This window comes from Eptatretus burgeri, chromosome 12, assembly GCF_056783735.1.
Source record: "Eptatretus burgeri isolate ZD-2024b chromosome 12, Ebu_testis_v1, whole genome shotgun sequence".
In the NCBI taxonomy this organism is placed as follows: domain Eukaryota; kingdom Metazoa; phylum Chordata; class Myxini; order Myxiniformes; family Myxinidae; genus Eptatretus; species Eptatretus burgeri.
This window is the reverse complement of record NC_140972.1, coordinates 78,169,407-78,187,819: the sequence shown is the minus strand read 5'-3', so window position 1 is coordinate 78,187,819 and position 18,413 is coordinate 78,169,407. Positions and strand designations below refer to the sequence as shown.

Genomic DNA, 18,413 nt, shown 5'->3' with positions numbered 1-18,413 from the left:
TTTTCAAATTTCAAGTAGAACAGATGAAAACTTCATGATTTTGTTGCCTTGACCTTTTGACCTCAAAGGCAATAATAACTTTAGACTAGCTCTTATGTGACAGTTATTTAGAGTTAAAATCTGTCTGTCTGCCTGTCCCGAGCATAGCTCCGTGGGTTTTGATCCGATCCTGAAAAAATATTGGTGGGAGGTTTATTTCATGATCTAGTTGTGTTTTCCTGAAAATGGGTGTGGTGCGCCCATCTTGGTTAAGTTCCACAAGTATTGGTCAGGAATGTGACCTGTAGATTACCGACAGACAAAGACAACATACTCAAGAAATGGATATACATGTGAATCTTGGACTTCGCATGTAATAAAAGCATGTGACATCAAAAAAAAACAACAAGATCGATGCTATTCCACTTTACTGATGGCAAACAGTATCTATAACCAGAGAGTTGGTGTCAAAGCCACCCAATGCTCGCCTGTTTATACATTTATCGTTTTTAAAAGACTAGTCTAATAATATTTTTTATAAAGCATTGCAGTGAAGTGTGATCCAAATAATTTCAAAGCAATATATGTATTTGTATATTGTAATCAGTAAAATTAGTGTGGTAGATAAAAACATTAGAAAGGAAATAACTTGCACCAAAAAATTTAACATTTTCACGCTCACGCTCACGCCGGGGGTATCGCTATAGCTCTCTGTTCTTCGAACAGGCGAGCTAAAAAGAGTGGGGCAAAAGGGATCCACTCGATTAAAAAAACACTTTCACATGAAATGCAAATTACTTTGCTTCGACATGAAGGTGGTGGTTTATTAACCCATCCAGGCAATGAAAAAAAGGTCACTAAACCCAGCTAGAGCACGCAACACAATTACACACTGCACCACGGTGGCTCCAGTCACAATCAACTCGTACCCATTTTGTATGTAGGCCCGACAGTCCCGGCTCGTCTTGACATTGATGAGAATCAGTGAGAAGAGGAAGAAGAATGCAGCCATCCCAAAGCAGACCTTATACACGGCAGAATACCCGACGAAAATCTCACAATTTTCTCCTGCCTTGATAGCTTTGCAGAAGTCATTGTAAAAGAAAACCTGCAAATCAGAATAAAAGTAGATGAAGCAATACTCGTAAGAAATTAACATTTAGAACAAAAAAACTCCCAATTGTATAACATTCATTCATGCAAAATGAACCTTTGTTCTGTAAAATTAAATGCGTTATTTAATCACAAGTACCGTATTTTTTGGCGTACAAATCGATACGGTTTTACGGATACACCCCCCCCCCTGGACTTCAACATACTCAGAATTAACTTATCAATGGTTTAAGACATGGAATTGCATAAATTAAAAAAAAAAATTGCAAAGTGTGATATTTTCTGAAATAAATTATATAATTGTTAATTTAAAACACACTACAGCAAATTTCCACTTAACGTCATGGATGCGTTCCTCAAAAGTGCTGGGGAGGGGGGGGGATGCATTCCCAGGGAACATTTTCGGTCACCCTAACATAACTTTAACCTCACCTTGCTAAATAGTAGAGAGAACAATAAAATAAACCCAGAAAGAACAAATTAAATACACACATCAACAATTAAATGAACAGTTACAGGGAGGGGTACTCACCAGAATGTAGGTCCGAGATTGCTTGTCAGGACGGGAGAGGTGTGGGTGTTGAGTGGTGGAGGGGGGGGTGTTACAGGGAGGGAGAAGCAGGCCTCCGTGTCGCGGACGGATTGCTCAAATAATTTGTGAGTTGGGAAGGAAAAGCGGAGGTAAACTAAGAGCGACATGGTGCTTCCTTCCCCCCTTGTCCTGATTGGCAAGTCAAGCACTGAATCTGAAATCGAGAAATCTCCGATCTAGCTATCAAATGGGCCAAGTAGCGAATCCGGAGTGGAGAAGGTCATCACCGAGGTGCCAAGGGATGGTGTGGTCAGAGCGCCGGGGGAAATCTAAACAGTATTTCTACGAAGATGAATCTTGTGGTGAGAACACCAAGAAGGCTAATCACGGCTGCAAAACTCGGTGAACAAACATTGAGTGCTTGCATAACAATGTGTCAGGTGTTCATTTTATATTAATGAGTCGCAAACTGCGACAAAATGTAATGTCCTATGAGCCAGGGTTGATGATGATTCTGCAGCTTGTTTTAAATACTGTACCTCGATGTGATGACAAACATGATGAAAAACTATTTACATTGCTAATTTATCTGAAAGGACTTCCCACAAAGCAATTCATTAATATGCATGGCCTTGCAAGTAGGGCTTTGTGACAGTTTCAGGGAGGAATGAACACCTCTGTTGTCCTGAATGACTCAGTGACTGTTTTGCTAACTATTGTAATTGATCTCACTGTGACTAAAACTCCAAATTGACTCGTCAATGAATGAGAGAGGGGGGGGGGGATGGGAAAATTAAACAATTCAACTTATGCTCCACATCGACTTATCAGGCAAAAAAAAATATGGTAGTGATTTATATAACACCTACTTAAAACGAGAGACACATTGGTATCACAAACATCATATTTTTCCAATAAGAGCAATGTCGGGGATTACTTTTACAGGTAGCATTTTCGTTTCTATCCTGTTGCCCTCAGAACATTTGGGAGTTAACCACAAAGTGTGGGATGGCAACGTGTGTGAATAGTTATGAGCTATGATGAGAATTGTGGAGTATGTGCGAAATGTTCTTTTCAGATGTGAATGAAATGTTGTTTATTGGCTTCAAAATGAAATATTATATGTACACTAGCAAAAGTCTGTCATTATGGACGAGTTAATTCCCCCACTTTTATGAAGTCTATGGCTTAATTTATTTCCTCTGCTCTGCCCACCGAAGATGGATGGAGGTTATATTTTCCCCATCGACTTACATCCACCAAATAGACTGCGCGCCCCACATTCAGTGTGTACAAATCAGATGGCCACATTACAAAGCTTGTCCGCTATAACCATTCCGGACAACTGAGCTCGGAGAACCCAGATGTGCCTTTGTGTGTTCATGAAAAAGTGAAAACTCTGTGGAAAGGCCTTGCTCCAATGCACTAGCTTTACATTATTAACTGAAGACCCTGAGTACTCTTCAAGACCCCAAAGACCCACAAGACACTTAAGACCCCACTTACCCACTGGCATCACCTCAACTCACCATTTTAAATAAACCTTCCTGCTCCCCTGGGCCTCATAGGCTCTTTTGTCCCCCTGCCCACTCTGGCGGTTCTCCTGCCCCTTCTCAGTTTTTCCCCTGCCCCCCTCTGTTCGGCCAGCTCTCCTGTCCCCCCCCCTTCTCAGTCCCCTCTCACCCCCAAACACCGGTTAACCTTGCTAGTTATGAATATATTTAGGACAGAAAACTTGCTGACACTGAAAGGATCACAAGCACTGCGTTGATCATGGCACAATAAATGGGTCCCCATTACATAGGTGTTGTGTTAAAATGGCTTCCTAAAAGGAGTCTGACTTTTCACGATGTAAATGAAACTCGTTTTTATTTATACAATTATTCACTTTAATGTTGAAACGATGGATGATTTAACCAACTCGTTGATCGTTTGGATTAAACAATGTTGATGTTAGTCAGTCTACGACTACGGTTAACTTAAACATGGTAATGGACCAGTAAAGTAAAGTACACGACTAACTCGTCATTGTTGATGTTGTATACTCTATTATACTACTCACTGACGAAAGGAAATTCCTCCATTTCTCATCCTTCGGTTGGTAAAACCAGAGCAAGCGTAGCTTTCCAGGACCTTTCAAGTACTTCAGATGCAATTTTGCACGGAACGATGATGGCGGGCGAGCGATCTAATCTGGCAATGATTTCATTGAACTACCCCCCTCTAGTGGTTGAAATGTAACTGTTTTTCACCCATACATGTCTGCCTGTATGTGCAGGATATCTCAAAAAGTTGTGGACGTATTCGGAAGAAACTTGGTGGACAGGTCGGTGCGTGACGAGGATGTACGTTGGGGACTCTTCAGTTCACTGTACATCAGCCGATTCACTCAACACTACTCGTAATGAGGTTGGTGTTTCACTGGATAATGATTTGGAGAATTTATTGAAGTGGAGGCATGACAAGCTGGTAACCTTCGATGAAAAGAAAACTAAATTGTTGGCCATGTCTCGCACTCGAAACAAGTCTTTCCCTTCTGTGACGATGCAGTATTTCAACCTCACCAGAATAATCTGAACTTCATCTTCTTGGTGGTGACATCTTACCTAACCTCAGTTGGGGAAAAATAAATTTCTGGTGGTGCTCAGTGTGCTTCCAAGCAAGTTGGTCGTTTTTAATCAAGCACAGTGTTATTTACCTCCTGGTGTTGTCTTGTTCTTGTGCAAGACAACCATACATTCCCTCATGGAGTACCGTTGCCACAATTGGACGTGGTGTGGAGAAGTGTTCAACTCTTCCACCATAAGTCAGTCACCACACTTGGTTTGTTCCACAGATATTTTCACGGCAAATGTTCCTCCTGTACGAGTGTTTGGAAGCAAGACTCATCCGTACACTGTAGAACGGAATGCTATGCGAATGTTTTCTTCACTCATGCCGTCTCACTTTGGAATTCACTTCTTATAACATGCTTCCCAATATCCAATGATCAGCACAGCTTTAAAAAGCCTGGTGTTGGCTTAGTGGTTAGGGTGGCTGGCTTGGGATCCGAGGGGTCCTGAGTTTGAGCCCTGTTGCCACTGACTCAACACCAGGGAGTTGACTCAGCCTGTCATCCTTCTGAGGTCAGTGAAATGAGTACCAGTGTACTGGGCCCGGTGTATGCCCCTGTTAGAATAGGTGTACCATATCCCTGTGTGTCGTAAGAGATGACCATGGTTGGCGTCAAAAAGAGCATCCGGCCATAACAAAAAAAAAACATTGCCTCAAGAAGGGAACCATGATTGCATGGGACCTGCAAAAGCTAATCTCTGGAGCAGCAGGGAAAAATAGCTGCAAAGACGGCACAGCTTTAAGAAGAATGCCAATTCCTACATCCTACATCTTTGAAGTTTCATCCTATTTCACGAGACTTTTGTAGTCGAAACGTTTTTTTGTTTCTTTGTTGGTTTTTAAAATTATTTTCCTCTCTCTTTATTTGTTTTGCTTTATCTTTATCCAACCTTTCTGTAGCCCCTTTCCTCAAGTGGCTTTATGCCTTGTTGGGGATGATTTCCAAAAATAAATTTTTCAAAAACCCACCCACACCCCAAACAAAAATCCTGGATTCACCCCTCCTATTGTTCTCATCACAGAACGATACAGATATCTGGATACCATTCCAACAACGAACACACACAGGAGGATCTTCTAAAAGCAGTTATATTTATTGAAACAGAATGTGTAATTATAGGTAGTTGGAAACAAACTTTGTTGCGGGTCGGTGTGAAAACATTTCAATTCCAGGACGACAACGTGAGCACTGAGCAGTCTATGGAACTGAATTAACGAGAGAACATAAGTACGCTTATTGCATTCTACAGCCACAGACAATTGTCCATGAACATGAACACACAGCTACCAGACAAAAACAGTCAAAAACCAATTTGAATTGCATTTAAATACAATGACACCTTGAGGTCAGTGCAACATAAGGAATAAAATGCATAGCTGTGAATGCAGAACACCTGCCTTCTCACTCATGTTGCCGAACACCCCCCACTACCCCCAGCGATGTTAAAGAGCACTCCCAGTGTGCTTATATATTGCTCAAACAGCCTGACAAGACCATTTTCATAGCAAAGTGATGAACATCAGCAGCAATAATTGCATGTTTGGCCAAAGAACACATCTACATTACATACATACAAGGGAGTGGGATTGTTGATCAATCCCCTTACTTTCCTATATGCCTAATACTCTTGAACAACCGGGCGTAGTGGCGTGCGCCTGTAATCCGGCTACTCGGAGGATCGCTTGAGGACGGGAGCCCTGAACTGGGCCGCGCGATGAGAGGGTGTAGGGCAGCCCAGAATCATGGTGAAACCCAATCCTTATCCCTGTGTCGTAAGAGGCGACCAGGGTTGCGTCAGGAAGGGCATCCGGCGTAAAACCTGTGCCAAGTCAGTATGCGGATCATAATGGATGATCCGCTGTGGCGACCCCTTACGGGAGCAGCCGAAAGACGAACAACAACAACAACAACAACAACATGCCTAATACTCTTGAACCAGGTCATCGAATGTTGTTTTTTTTTATTCATAGAAAACTTTTGCAAACAAAATTTTTTTCTTGTCTTATGCCCTTGGACAATTTTTGACAAAAAGATTCTCCCACTGATAATAATTTGCCACCTCGAAAGTCAGAATCAACATGTTGTGATGCCCACAGCTCTTGAAAAGAAACAAATCCTAATTGACTCCTCATTAGTCAAGCCAGCCTGTGTCGTGAAAAATCAACTCCAAGTTAAAAGGCAAAAAATTTTTTTTTTAAATTATTAAAAAATAAAAAATAAAATCACACAACTCACGTTTTTCTCTAAAGATGATGAGATGCTTGGTGTTAGCATTAGACAGCAGACAATGGTGCCCAGGATATGCAGGCCTGTGTACATAATGCGGGTACCAGTAGACTCCTTGATACTTGGGCAGCAGGCGCAGCATAGTGAGCATGCTGCAGAGCTGAAGCAACATGCAATCTGAAACCAATAGGTGACAGGTAAAGCAGGACTGCAGTAGTTTTCATGCTTTCAAGGTCTCACTGCATTTGAGAGACTATATACATACATACATACATACATACATACTGTGACAGTTACTGCATCCAGAAAAACCCCAGACGGGTTTAGCAAGTTGCTAAGCAACCATGATAGCCAGTCATTCCCGGAATTTCCTGCCGTATCCCATGTCCAGAACAGTGTTACCGTACAGATGCAAGTTTCTGGTACGAGTGAGAATCGTGTGGGTAAGCAGTCACGTGACAAATCTCATTATTTGGCCAAGCCGAACACGAGCTTATCTATGCGCCAATCTCTGTATCAATCGGATCTCCTCTTAGCGGCCCGATGCCACTGTTGTGTTGTGAGCAGGATGATTCAGAAGACATGTTCGATTTTAGACATGTATTAAAGAAGAAAACAAGAATTCCCAAATTACCCCTACTTTTGCACTCGCGCTGACTTTTATATGCAATCAACCTAGCACTCGAAGATAACGCACACATACATCCGACAAGGAAGGAAAGACAAAGAGAGAATTAGGGTGAATGAGTCGGAGCCCCTATCCTCTGTGATAGCTCTGGGGAGCCAGCGCAGCTCCTTTGGATGCTTGTACTATGACAGCCTGCAGCTCATAAGTAATCGGACTGCCCTGTTCTGCTTTCTTGTGTGCACAGCTCATCCTGGGCATTGAGACTCGGCGCAAAAGTCACAGGGAGATGACGATCTGAATGATGATCAGATCAGAAGCAGAAGCAGATGGCAGAATGGCAGACGGCAGAAGCAGATCCGGTAGAGTGACCCAGATGGAGTGACGGGCAGGTGAGAGAGGTCAATGGCAGGTGGGGTTGAGGGATCTAACAATCAACCAGAGACAAAGTTCAACCAGAGAAAATGCCAATGCAAGACAGACCGTTCATCATCCAAGACAGACTAACAACCAGAGAAGGTGACAATCTATGATAGACCAGGCCAGACGAGGCAAGGCGAGACGCTGATCCAAGACAGACTGAAGGACAGCTCCAAAGTGTATAATTACGCAGACTTTCATCCCCCACACATCGCATTCAACTCCACCCAGTTCTTCCTCTCTGTCTGATAATCTACATCTTATCCAGATCCCACTGGCTGAATGCTTGAGGGCACATGTCCTTACCTACTCTCGCACCATTGACCATGCGTGCTTAGTCTCGTGGAGGTGTCTCTGTCTCTGGTCCCGCTCTATGGGGCGTGTACCATTCTCGATTCAAAACCCTGTCCCAGGGTGACACGGCGGAGGTGAATGGCCGATTTTTACCAGTTTGAGGAGAGGGAAGAAGGTGAGCAAAAGGCGACAGGATGTGAAGCTGCCGTTTCAAACCATGTCAAGAAGGAAGAAAGCGAGTAAAAGGGTGGTATGCCCATGAAGCAGCTGGTTTGAACAGGTTCAGGAAGGAAGAAAGATGCGAGTAAGAGGCGATATGGAAAATACGTACCTTGACGAGACGCCCACTCTCTAATACATATGCGAGTCGAAATTCGCTAATGCGTTACAAAAGCGTGACAGCCGGTCAGAAAAATCATATTCAAATAATTCTGCTCAATTCGTCACTTCTGGAATCATTTGATACCACATTTTTGGGTTTCACTCATTATAAACGCTTCCAGTCACTGGAAAACAAAAAAATATATATAGAACGTTTGCCAAAAAAGTGGGGTTAACGTGTGTCAGGTTTGACCGAAATATCTATCTATCTTCAATATATCTATAAAGCTGAGGATGTATGTGTGTATGTGTGTATGTGTGTATGTGTGTATGTGTGTATGTGTGTATGTGTGTATGTGTGTATGTGTGTATGTGTGTATGTGTGTATGTGTGTATGTGTGTATGTGTGTATGTGTGTATGTGTGTATGTGTGTATGTGTGTATGTGTGTTTGTGTGTGTGTGTGTGTGTGTGTGTGTGTGTGTGTGTGTGTATGTGTGTGTGTGTGTGTGTGTGTGTGTGTGTGTGTGTGTGTGTGTGTGTGGTGTGTGTGTGTGTGTGTGTGTGTGTGTGTGTGTGTGTGTGTGTGTGTGTGTGTGTGTGTGTGTGTGCTCGCTCGTTATGCATTTCCACAAACTCCAACCGATTCCATTCAAATTCGGTACGATTATGGCTTTTGGTCCAACTTAGGTCATGGGCTATAATTTTTTTTCCATAACACTTCCGATATTCGAAAAAAAAATCGATAAATCGATATCCCTTATGGCATTTTCCATTCAAATCCACTCAAGTTTAAGGCCTACGGGGGACGCAAATTTCCACTTTGCCCGGGCGCTGTTTTACCTCCGCTACGCCACTGCCGAAAAATCCCTGATTGCAGAACAAATCGATAATTAATTTCATTCTTTCACTTCCCACTCGACTCCCCAAATAAGCTTAAACGCAATTTCTTTTTAATTGCTCACCCTCCCTACCTTTTCTGCTGCATACACTGCATTTGTGTATTGTGCTTGTGGTGCATGCGAAAATATAAGGTGTTAATTAACGTTAAGATGACGAAATCGATCCAGTGCATGCAGTTCACGCCATGCACGCGTGCAAGCTTTTTGTGCATGACCTCATTGCGCGTGTCCCTATTGGTTGCTCAAGGTCATTGCCATTAGCTTTACTTTTGCAACGACCACTCACGTGTGGTTTGGGATGAAACTCATTTGTCATTGGTCGGGTTATGCCGAGGAAAAACGTGTCACATTTTCTCCTGTTCCGCTATTGTCCGGTCGCATCTTTAGTGCTGTGGACTACCGATTATCCTTTTTTCCTTCCATTTGTTCTTCTGCTGTTTTCCGTTCTGACATAGTTTCTTAAACGTTCGGAGTAACAATCCTGAGCTCGGCTGATTTTCAAACGCCGTTCGGTTACACTAACATTACACTTCCTATCCGTGAGTTATTACTTTTGCGTTTAACCATTCCCCCTTTTTTACATATTGTTTTTTCGATATAAACCCCAACTTACAAATTTACCCGTCTAAGTCGTACTCTACCCTACAATTTTTTTTGTTCCAAAAACCGTAGTTCTTTTCAATCTCGGTTTACCTTTTTCGATAATGCCGCCTAAAAATAGGGTTTGTCTTGCGCGTCGGACAACGTTAGCCACGACTCGAAGAGTTTCTTGGGAAAACAAGTCGCTCGAGGAAACTACCGCCCGACTTTCACAGAATGCCCTGCGTGCAGCGGAAATCAGGGCTTCAGAGGGCGATGAACAGCGGGCGGTTCGGCTTTCCAGGAACGCTGCTGCAACAGCTGCTTCCAGGGCTCTCGAGGGTATTGAGCAGCGATCGGTTCGGCGTTCCAGGAACGCTGCTGCAACAGCTGCTTCCAGGGCTTCAGAGGGCGATGAACAGCAGGCGGTTCGTCGTTCCAGGAACGCTTCTGGAACAGCTCTTTCTAGGTCTACAGAGACTCCACAAGAGCGACGCGCAAGGTTAGACGATAATAGTCAACGGCGAGACAACATCCGTGGCGTCACGTGCCCAAACAAACAGTTTTGGTTTCGAAAAGCTTTTCAGTACGAGGCCGAAGTTAACTATTCCATGCGTGGTGACATACTATACAAATTGGTGAGATGTGCTTCACCTGCCAATTTTGTCATGCCCTTAGGTGGGGTGGGGAGTTGCCAGGGACGTCCTGCTCCAACGGTAAGGTCAGTCTACCTCCACTTGAGGAACCACCACAGCCTTTAAGGGACCTGCTTGCAGTCTTCATTGACTTCAGATAGTTTCCTTAAGCTCATCAGGAAATATAACAGTGCCTTCCAAATGACCTCTTTCAGGGCGCATGTTGTTAGGGATGGGGGTTGGATGCCTACGTTCAAAGGTTAGGGTCAGGTTTGCCATCTAATCAGATCGTTGCTCCCTTCGCAAAACTGTAAACCTTCGTTTTTGCAGATTTACTTCATTGCTGACTCCAACAAACAGGCCGATGCACGAATTGATATTTTCCCTCTACCTCAGGACGACAAAGAACATGACACCTTAGACAGGGACGTGCTGCTTAGCTTGCAATGCATGCTGCACGAGAAAAATAATTACGTTCGGAGTTTTAAGTGCGCCTTTGAGTCAGCCGCATCCCCTACTTTTTCCATGGTCATTGACGCGGATAAGAGGCCTGCGGGGGAGCACGCCCGCCGATACAATGCCCCTTCATATAAAGAGGTCGCCATACTCCTCCATGGGGACAAGCGTAATAAGCGGGACATTGTTTTGCACAGTCGCGATAGCCGTCTTCAACGAATCAATGAAACGCACCGGTCATATGACGCCTTACAATATCCGCTCCTATTCCCTTGCGGTGCAGACGGATATCGCTTCGGAATTCCTCAGGTTGAACCGAGTGATCCAACTGTCTCGACGTCAAAAAATGTGTCATGCATGGCGTACTACGCCTACCGCTTCATGACAAGGGCTACCGATTTCAACCCTCTTCACAGGTCGCGCGATCCATTTCATCAATTTGCAGTTGATATGGCTGCCAAAATGGAATCGGAGAGATTGTGTTATATCAAACTCAATCAAAAACAGTTGCGCTCGGACTCCTACGTCCATTTGCGTGATGGTGTAAGGAACGATGTCGACCCTCGAAACTTAGGCACTGTTTGCATCCTTCTGTCAACCTTTGCGGGTGGTCCGCGATACATGCATGAACGTACGCAGGATGCTATGACTTATGTCAGGCACTATGGTCGGCCCGATTTGTTCATTACGTTTACGTATAACCCAAAGTGGGTGGAGATTACGCGTGAGCTACTTTCATGTCAGAAGTACTGCCATAGGCATGATCTAATTGCACGAGTTTTCCGACTAAAGTTAGGAAAATTGTGCGATTTAATTAAAAAGGGTCAGATTTTCGGGCCCGTCAGGTGTGATATGTACACTGCAAAATGGTTATCCTTTAGAAACAACTTGTCAGACACAAGCCTCCACCATCTTCCTAAAGTAGCTTTTCCTGCGTGCATTTTCACCACATCGCTATTTCGCATTGCAAGGGAGATGTCTTGAGCCCTCAATTACCATCCAACGTAGGCAAAAATGGCCTTTTGAGTTTTTGTTTCAGTAGCTGCCTTTTAATGACTCCCCCACGGCTTTCCAAGGTGCAGCGCTACTTCGTCTTGTGTGAAAGGACTCACTGCGACTTCCAGCCAACTCCCGTTTTGCCCGGAAGTATTCGCCTAAACGTTCCTTCCATTTACGGCCCTCGGTGGACCCATACAGGCATGCATTTAACCATAGAAGAATAATAGTACGGTAGAATTTATTTCACCTTCAAATCTTTCGCTATTTCAGGTGCCCATCAAACAGCCATCCACAATCAGAATGCCCTCTCAGTTGCAAGTTCGCCAAGAGAACAATTCCGCCGTTCTGAAAACCTAACTCATCTTTTGCGTGTTACTTCCCCCTTTTATCCGCCTGTCAATACATCATTTCACCCTACGTTTTCTACGGTACCATACAGGTCTGGATCGAAGAGTCTTCATGCGGTTTAGGGTCGTCAATTATGAGGTAGTAAGCGTTTAACTGTTTAGTGGTGGAGCTACGCTTATTGTGGCTTTCAGCAGCTATTCAGGAAATTTGCAAGAAATCCTGAGCAACGCCGGGCTTTACTGCTAGTGAGGGGATAAAATGCCGTTTTTCACATAATAGCAGAGATATCACGGCCATTACGGGCTTCTTCATCGGAAAACAATGATGTGCGTTTGTGCAGTGCCACGAGGCACACGTCTATAGCATCATCACTTCTGTTGTACCTCGTTCACGTGACCTGCAGACCACTTCCACGTGCGCAAGAATTTGACAGACCAGCATCTTCAGTTTCGTCGGGCGTAGTTTGACACGATCGGCCATCAATAGAGGCGATTCATGCAGATCGGTATACTACAATTACGATGCAATACATATAATCGATATCTTTATTGCAATGCAGCTAAATAGTAAAGTTTATCATTTATGCTCCCCCATGAAACTTTGACGGACACATATTACGCACGTGAACCGAGGAAACCGCTCCGTACGAGCAATTCGTCGATCTTTCCGGCGTAACGTGTTGCAGAACAAAGGATTCTGAACATATTCTCTGGGGAAAAGGCGATCAATATTCCAATAGACGTATGCGAGTACGGCTACTAGGGGTATGCAAATGCGTTCTACGCGGACGTCACAAAACTAGTGCATCGGAATCAACGTTTTTCAGAATAAGATGTGTAAAATCGGACAAACGATGAATTTCGATGCCGCGCACTTTATTACGGACGTGTCCTACGATATGTAACTACGTAGTGGGAATAGAATATTCGACACTGGGCAAAGGTATCCAAAAAGAGCCAAAATTATAACGTACCAAATTCCATGAAGGCAATGCAACGCATTTGCAAATTTTGACTCGTATTGAAAATCCACGTGAATTACAATATGCTTACAACTAAAGAGTTACTTAAGGAACAACTTACCTCTGCCTCATGGAACATTAATCTCAGTTCCTTCCACAAAGCTTGGAACAAGTGTGTGTGTACCCTCAGGAGAGCGAGAAAACAACATCTTTCAAATCTCAAGTCTGAACTCTCAAACTTGTCTCCGTCCTCCATATCCTGGCAGCATCTAATAGAATCTGTTTCTGGTGTATGTTCCCCCTCCATCCCCTTCTTTACCTAAAATGGCCACACTGCTGACACTGCACATGAAAAGGCTGAATGCCTAAACTCCGTGTTTGCTTCTAAATCTTGTGTCCGAAACCCATCACTTTTTGTACCCACCTTAACCAGTTGCGCCCAGCTGTTCCTGCACTCTCTGTCCTTTTCTCCTGACAAGGTGGTGTTTGCCGTCAAACCTCGACTGAGATTCTGCAACCAGTCCAGACGGCATCAGTCCACGTGTCCTTAAAACATGCTCCTCTGCTTTTGCTCACCCTCTCTCTGTTCTATTCACCCTCTCATTGCTCAAGGTCATCTGCCATCTGCTTGGAAATCAGCAAACATTACTGCCCTGCATAAAATGGTGCAAAAACGGATCCCTGCAATGACAGACCAATCAGCCTTCTGCCAATAATCAGCAACGTTATGGAATCCATTATCGCTTCAGACATTAAATCCTTCCTCCTCTCCAATGGCTTGATTTCCGATCATCAATTTGGATTCAGACCAGATCACTTTACCCTGGATATGCTGCTTCTGCTCTCTCAACAATGGATGAAAGTCCTCAATGATAGACATGAAATCCGAGCCGTATCCCTGGACATATCACATGCTTTCGATATGGTCTGGCACCCTGCCCTGCTCACCAAACTCTCTTCCTATGGTATCCAAGGACATCTCCACTCATGGCTCACAGACTTCCTCTCCTGTCGCAGTCAACGTGTGGCCCTAAATGGAGTTCTTTCATCCCCTCTTCCTGTGCAGGCTGGAGTTCCTCAAGGTAGCGTTCTGGGCCCTGTTCTTTTTCTGGTTTTCATCAACGATCTCTCTGGAAAATCCTCTATATCTCTTTGCTGATGACTGCACCCTCTGCCAAACCATCTCTCATCCCTCAGATTAGCAGCCTCTTCATTCTTTGCATATCTGGATAAAATCACAAGCCGGTGCAACACGTGGAACATGTCTATCAATCCCGACAAATCTCACACCCTCACTATTCCTCTCCGAAAGGACTGTCTGGACCCCCCCACCACAATCTACTTTATCAACAATCCCCTTGAATGTCCTTTCATTCAAGCTTCTGGGTCTCACTATCTGCCATGATTTTTTTTCCTGGGAAAGCCACATTTCCAAGCTGGCCTCCAAATCCTCCGTCATGCAAAGACCTTCCGGCACACCTGAACTCCTGACCGCATACAAAGCTTTTGTCCACAGTCTGATGGAGTACTGCTCTCCCCAAAGGGCTGGTGCTCCTGCCTCTCACCTTTCTCGGCTTCACGCTGTAGAAACAAAGGCATTTTGGTTCATTGGTATCTCCCACGTTGAGGCTGAGTCTTTATGTCTCTCACTCTCTCACCACAGGCAGGTCGGTGGTCTTTCCGTTTCAACCATCTCCTCTGTCTGAGATATGTCCCCGGTCTGCCAGCTTCTAATAAAACTACAAAAATCATGAATCGCTGCTCACCTTCACTCTTTCAATCCCTTTTTTTCCCCCCCACCTTTAGAACAAACTCCCACACTCTGTTCAATCCCAATCTCTTCCCTCCAGGTCTTCAAAACAGGTGTTCACCACAGTCTCTTATCTTCCCCCATCCAAAACCACGATCTTTTCTACTCCCGATAATACACCCCAAACCCACCTCCTTCATTATCTCTCATTCAAGCAGACAATAGAATATATATATATATATATATATATATATATATATATATATATATATATATATATATATATATATATATATATATAACGATAGTTATAATAAAGATTCATGATTGAACCCCCCAGGAGACAAAAAATGGTAACAATACATTTCTATGTGAGGCCACGAACTTACTGATCGTGATAAATGCTCATTTAAATAATTATTATTTCTCCATGACAACACAGCTGGGGTCGCGGACATCACCGCCGCTCAGGTTATGATAACCCTAACCACGGAAGGGTATCCCCCACAAACCCACAACGCCAAGACATCGTCACACCTGTACCGTCCTTACCTGGGCGATGCAGCACGGGAGACACATGTCGTTGAGGAAAAGACGCACTCACAGCACTGAGAGGATTAAAATATGAATCACCGGTTAAAACGTCAATTAATGCCAATTCAGAAACACCATGATTACCACCGATTACTACGTATCTTTTTATCCCGTTTGTATTGCCATTTTAATACGGAGAACGACCCCAATTGTGAAACATCAACAAGTAGTTGATCCACTTGGAAAACGAAGACGCCCGACCACCCGGAACCAACGTGATTGCGTCATCACGCCGGGTGACGCGTTTTGTAACTCGGCGTCGAGAAAGGCAGAAAATGAGTCGTAACTTCGTGATTTGAGAGAAACTAATCTACTTTTTTTTTTAAAGCTCTCTCATAGTGTTTCTCAAAATTAATAACGACGCCTCGACGACTTATTTTATGTCACACACGAAGAGATTCGCCGTCGCTTTCCTCTTTTTCCTTAAACATTACATTTTAACATCCGATACGTTAAAAAAAATGTCAATATAATGTACATCGCGCAACGAGTGAAAAGTTATAAAGAAAAAAGTGATGAATCTGAATATTCCAACAACAGCGACACTAGCGCGAACGACTTTGCCGTGGCCGCCATTCGCCGCGCAATATAAGAAAGCCATGAAGGCGAGGAGAAGGAAAGTAAGGAATGATTTGATTATATCCCTATATAAGCAGGACTTGTAGTTATCTTTGTGTAATGGATAATGGATGAGCGATGGTATCTGGTGTAGGTGTGAATTAGAATGTAACGCAGGCATGATGGGCCAAATGGCCGGCTTCCAGTAGCGCAAACTGCCGAGTCCTTCCTTGTTCGTATATCCTTCACTTGTATATCTTTGTACTGAAACAATAAATCACACTTTTTTTCTAAAAGATAATAATGTTCTCTGGAGATGACGTCACACGCTGTGCCCTTGGGGGGGGGGGTCACTGTTCAGTTACCAAACATTTGGTAACCATCCACCAAGTTTTGTCACAATCCATCCACCAAGTTTTGATATATCCTGTTCCCAAACAGACGGTGGTGACAATGAGGGGGAGGAACATGTTTGAGACAATGTGGCACACCCAGAGATAGCTATACCCCAAGGGTGTCAAAATAAATATAGAGAAATATATTTCTTTTAATAACTTAAATATTATTTTAATGTGTTGTTTTTTTTTCGGGTGAACGAAGGCGGTTCTTGGGTGAGAAACACACAACATCAACCACACACCACTGATTGACGAGACCCCCACTGACGGCATTCCGTACACATGTTCACAATCACCCGTCAATGCTCAAGCGACCTAAAAGTCCTGCCAACACCCCCATACCCCTCTATCTCCATCACTTCCAAGTACCTCTCTGATTCTACTTTAAACTTATCTCCTGTTTCTGCTGCTACTCCCTGAGTGAAAGTCCCCTGCCTTACTATCGTCTTAACTCTCCCCTTCTTCACTCTCAAGCCATGGCCCCTGGTACAGTCACTGTCTATTGTGCTGAATGATTAATGTACACTTATTTTATCGATCAGGTCAGGTCAGGTATGGGAGCATGCGACGGAGCAGGGCGTCACTGCCTCCACTTTCCGCCGGTACTCCAAGGGCCTCCGTCTGGCCATCCCCCAGGCAGATGCCTGGCCCATCCCCATCTCCTTGAGATGCTGATCAACCTGCGACAACCACGAGGCACGTGGTGGGCCCATTAGCCTCCTCCACTCAGGAGACTCCCTCGCTGAGAGAATCTGGTGAGCAGGATCAGCATCAGGAAAATGAGCCACATGTCCATACAGCCGCAGCTGATGCACACGGACCATGCAGGTAACAAATCTCGTCCGAGTCTCGCACAACAACCGCTCGTTGGACACAAAGTCCGACCAACGATAGCCAAGGATTCTCCGAAGAGACCTGGTACCAAAGGAATTAAGTCTCCTTCTCAGACATCTGGTCAGAGTCCGAGTCTCACATCCATAGAGCAAGACTGGAAGCACCAAGGTCCTGAAGACTCGGACTTTCGTCCTCCCGCACAGGTACCGGCACCGCCACACCCCATGATCCAGTGAATCCATCACTCTCCAGGCCCGACCCAGACGTCTGTTGACTTCTGGCTCACAGCCAGCAGAGATGTGAATATCACTGCCAAGGTAAGTGAATCTCTCCGTGACCACAACATCCTCACGACAAACAGGCACAGACAGAATAGCAGTATCCAAGATGTCAATGAAAACCTGGATCTTAGTTTTGACCTAGGAATCCTGTAATCCCAGCGGCTCCGACTCCTCATTCAACACCTCGAGGGCCTCCAAAAGGATATCCAGATTCTCTGCAAAGATGACTGCATCATCTGCGAAATCAAGGTCAGATATCTTTACAATCCCAAACGGTGCACCGCAACTTGATCTCTCCGACATCCTCCCCAGAATCCAGTCCACACCAATGCTGAAAAGTGTGAGGGCTAGTACACATGCCTGAAGAACTCCAGTAACAATTGGAAATAAGTCAGAGATGGAACCACCACGTCTCACAGCACTCTCAGTACCAAAGTATAGATCAGACATCAGATCGATGAGTTTTGGTGGCACCCCACAAAGACCAAGAATCCATCAGAAGGCATCTGATTCACCGAATCAAACGCTTTACAGAGATCAACATAGGCTGCAAGCAGCCCCTGCTGAAACTCTCGTCTACGTTCGGTGAGGACACGAAGAGCAAGGATACGGTCAATCGTTGACCACTTTGGTGTAAAGCCTGACTGCTCTGGACGCTGGTGCTCAAGCAGATGATGGCGAACCCTATCAAGAATTATCCGAGCAAAGACCTTGCCCGGCACTGAGAGCAGCGTCACCCCTCGGTAGTTGTTTCTGTCTTGGCGATCACCTTTCCCTTTCCAGAGAGGGACAACAAGGCCCCTCTTCCAGTCAGTTGGGATGATGCCTGTGTTCCAGGCAGAGCACAGAATTGCATGCAACGACATGCGTGCAGAATTTCCACCAGCCTTGAGAAGTTCAGCATGGTTGCCATTGATCCCAGTAGCTTTACCCCATTTCAACCGGTTCAACACAGCCTGTGTTTCCACAAGCGAAGGTGGACCACAGTTGATTGG

The 18,413-nt window shown here is 44.5% G+C and overlaps 1 protein-coding gene across 1 annotated transcript in view; it reads right to left on the bottom strand.

Annotated features, from left to right (window-relative positions):
• The window catches only part of SERINC5 (serine incorporator 5), a 54,911-nt gene extending 39,329 nt beyond the window's left edge, over positions 1-15,582 (bottom strand). The window contains exons 1-3 of the mRNA XM_085848628.1: positions 15,306-15,582; positions 6,474-6,641; positions 909-1,087 (exon numbers count right to left, since the gene is read on the bottom strand). Coding sequence (XP_085704754.1) covers positions 909-1,087; positions 6,474-6,641; positions 15,306-15,332 — 374 coding nt within the window. The 5' untranslated portion in view covers positions 15,333-15,582. The remainder of the gene's footprint in view (positions 1-908; positions 1,088-6,473; positions 6,642-15,305) is intronic.
• Positions 15,583-18,413: the final 2,831 nt, after the last annotated feature.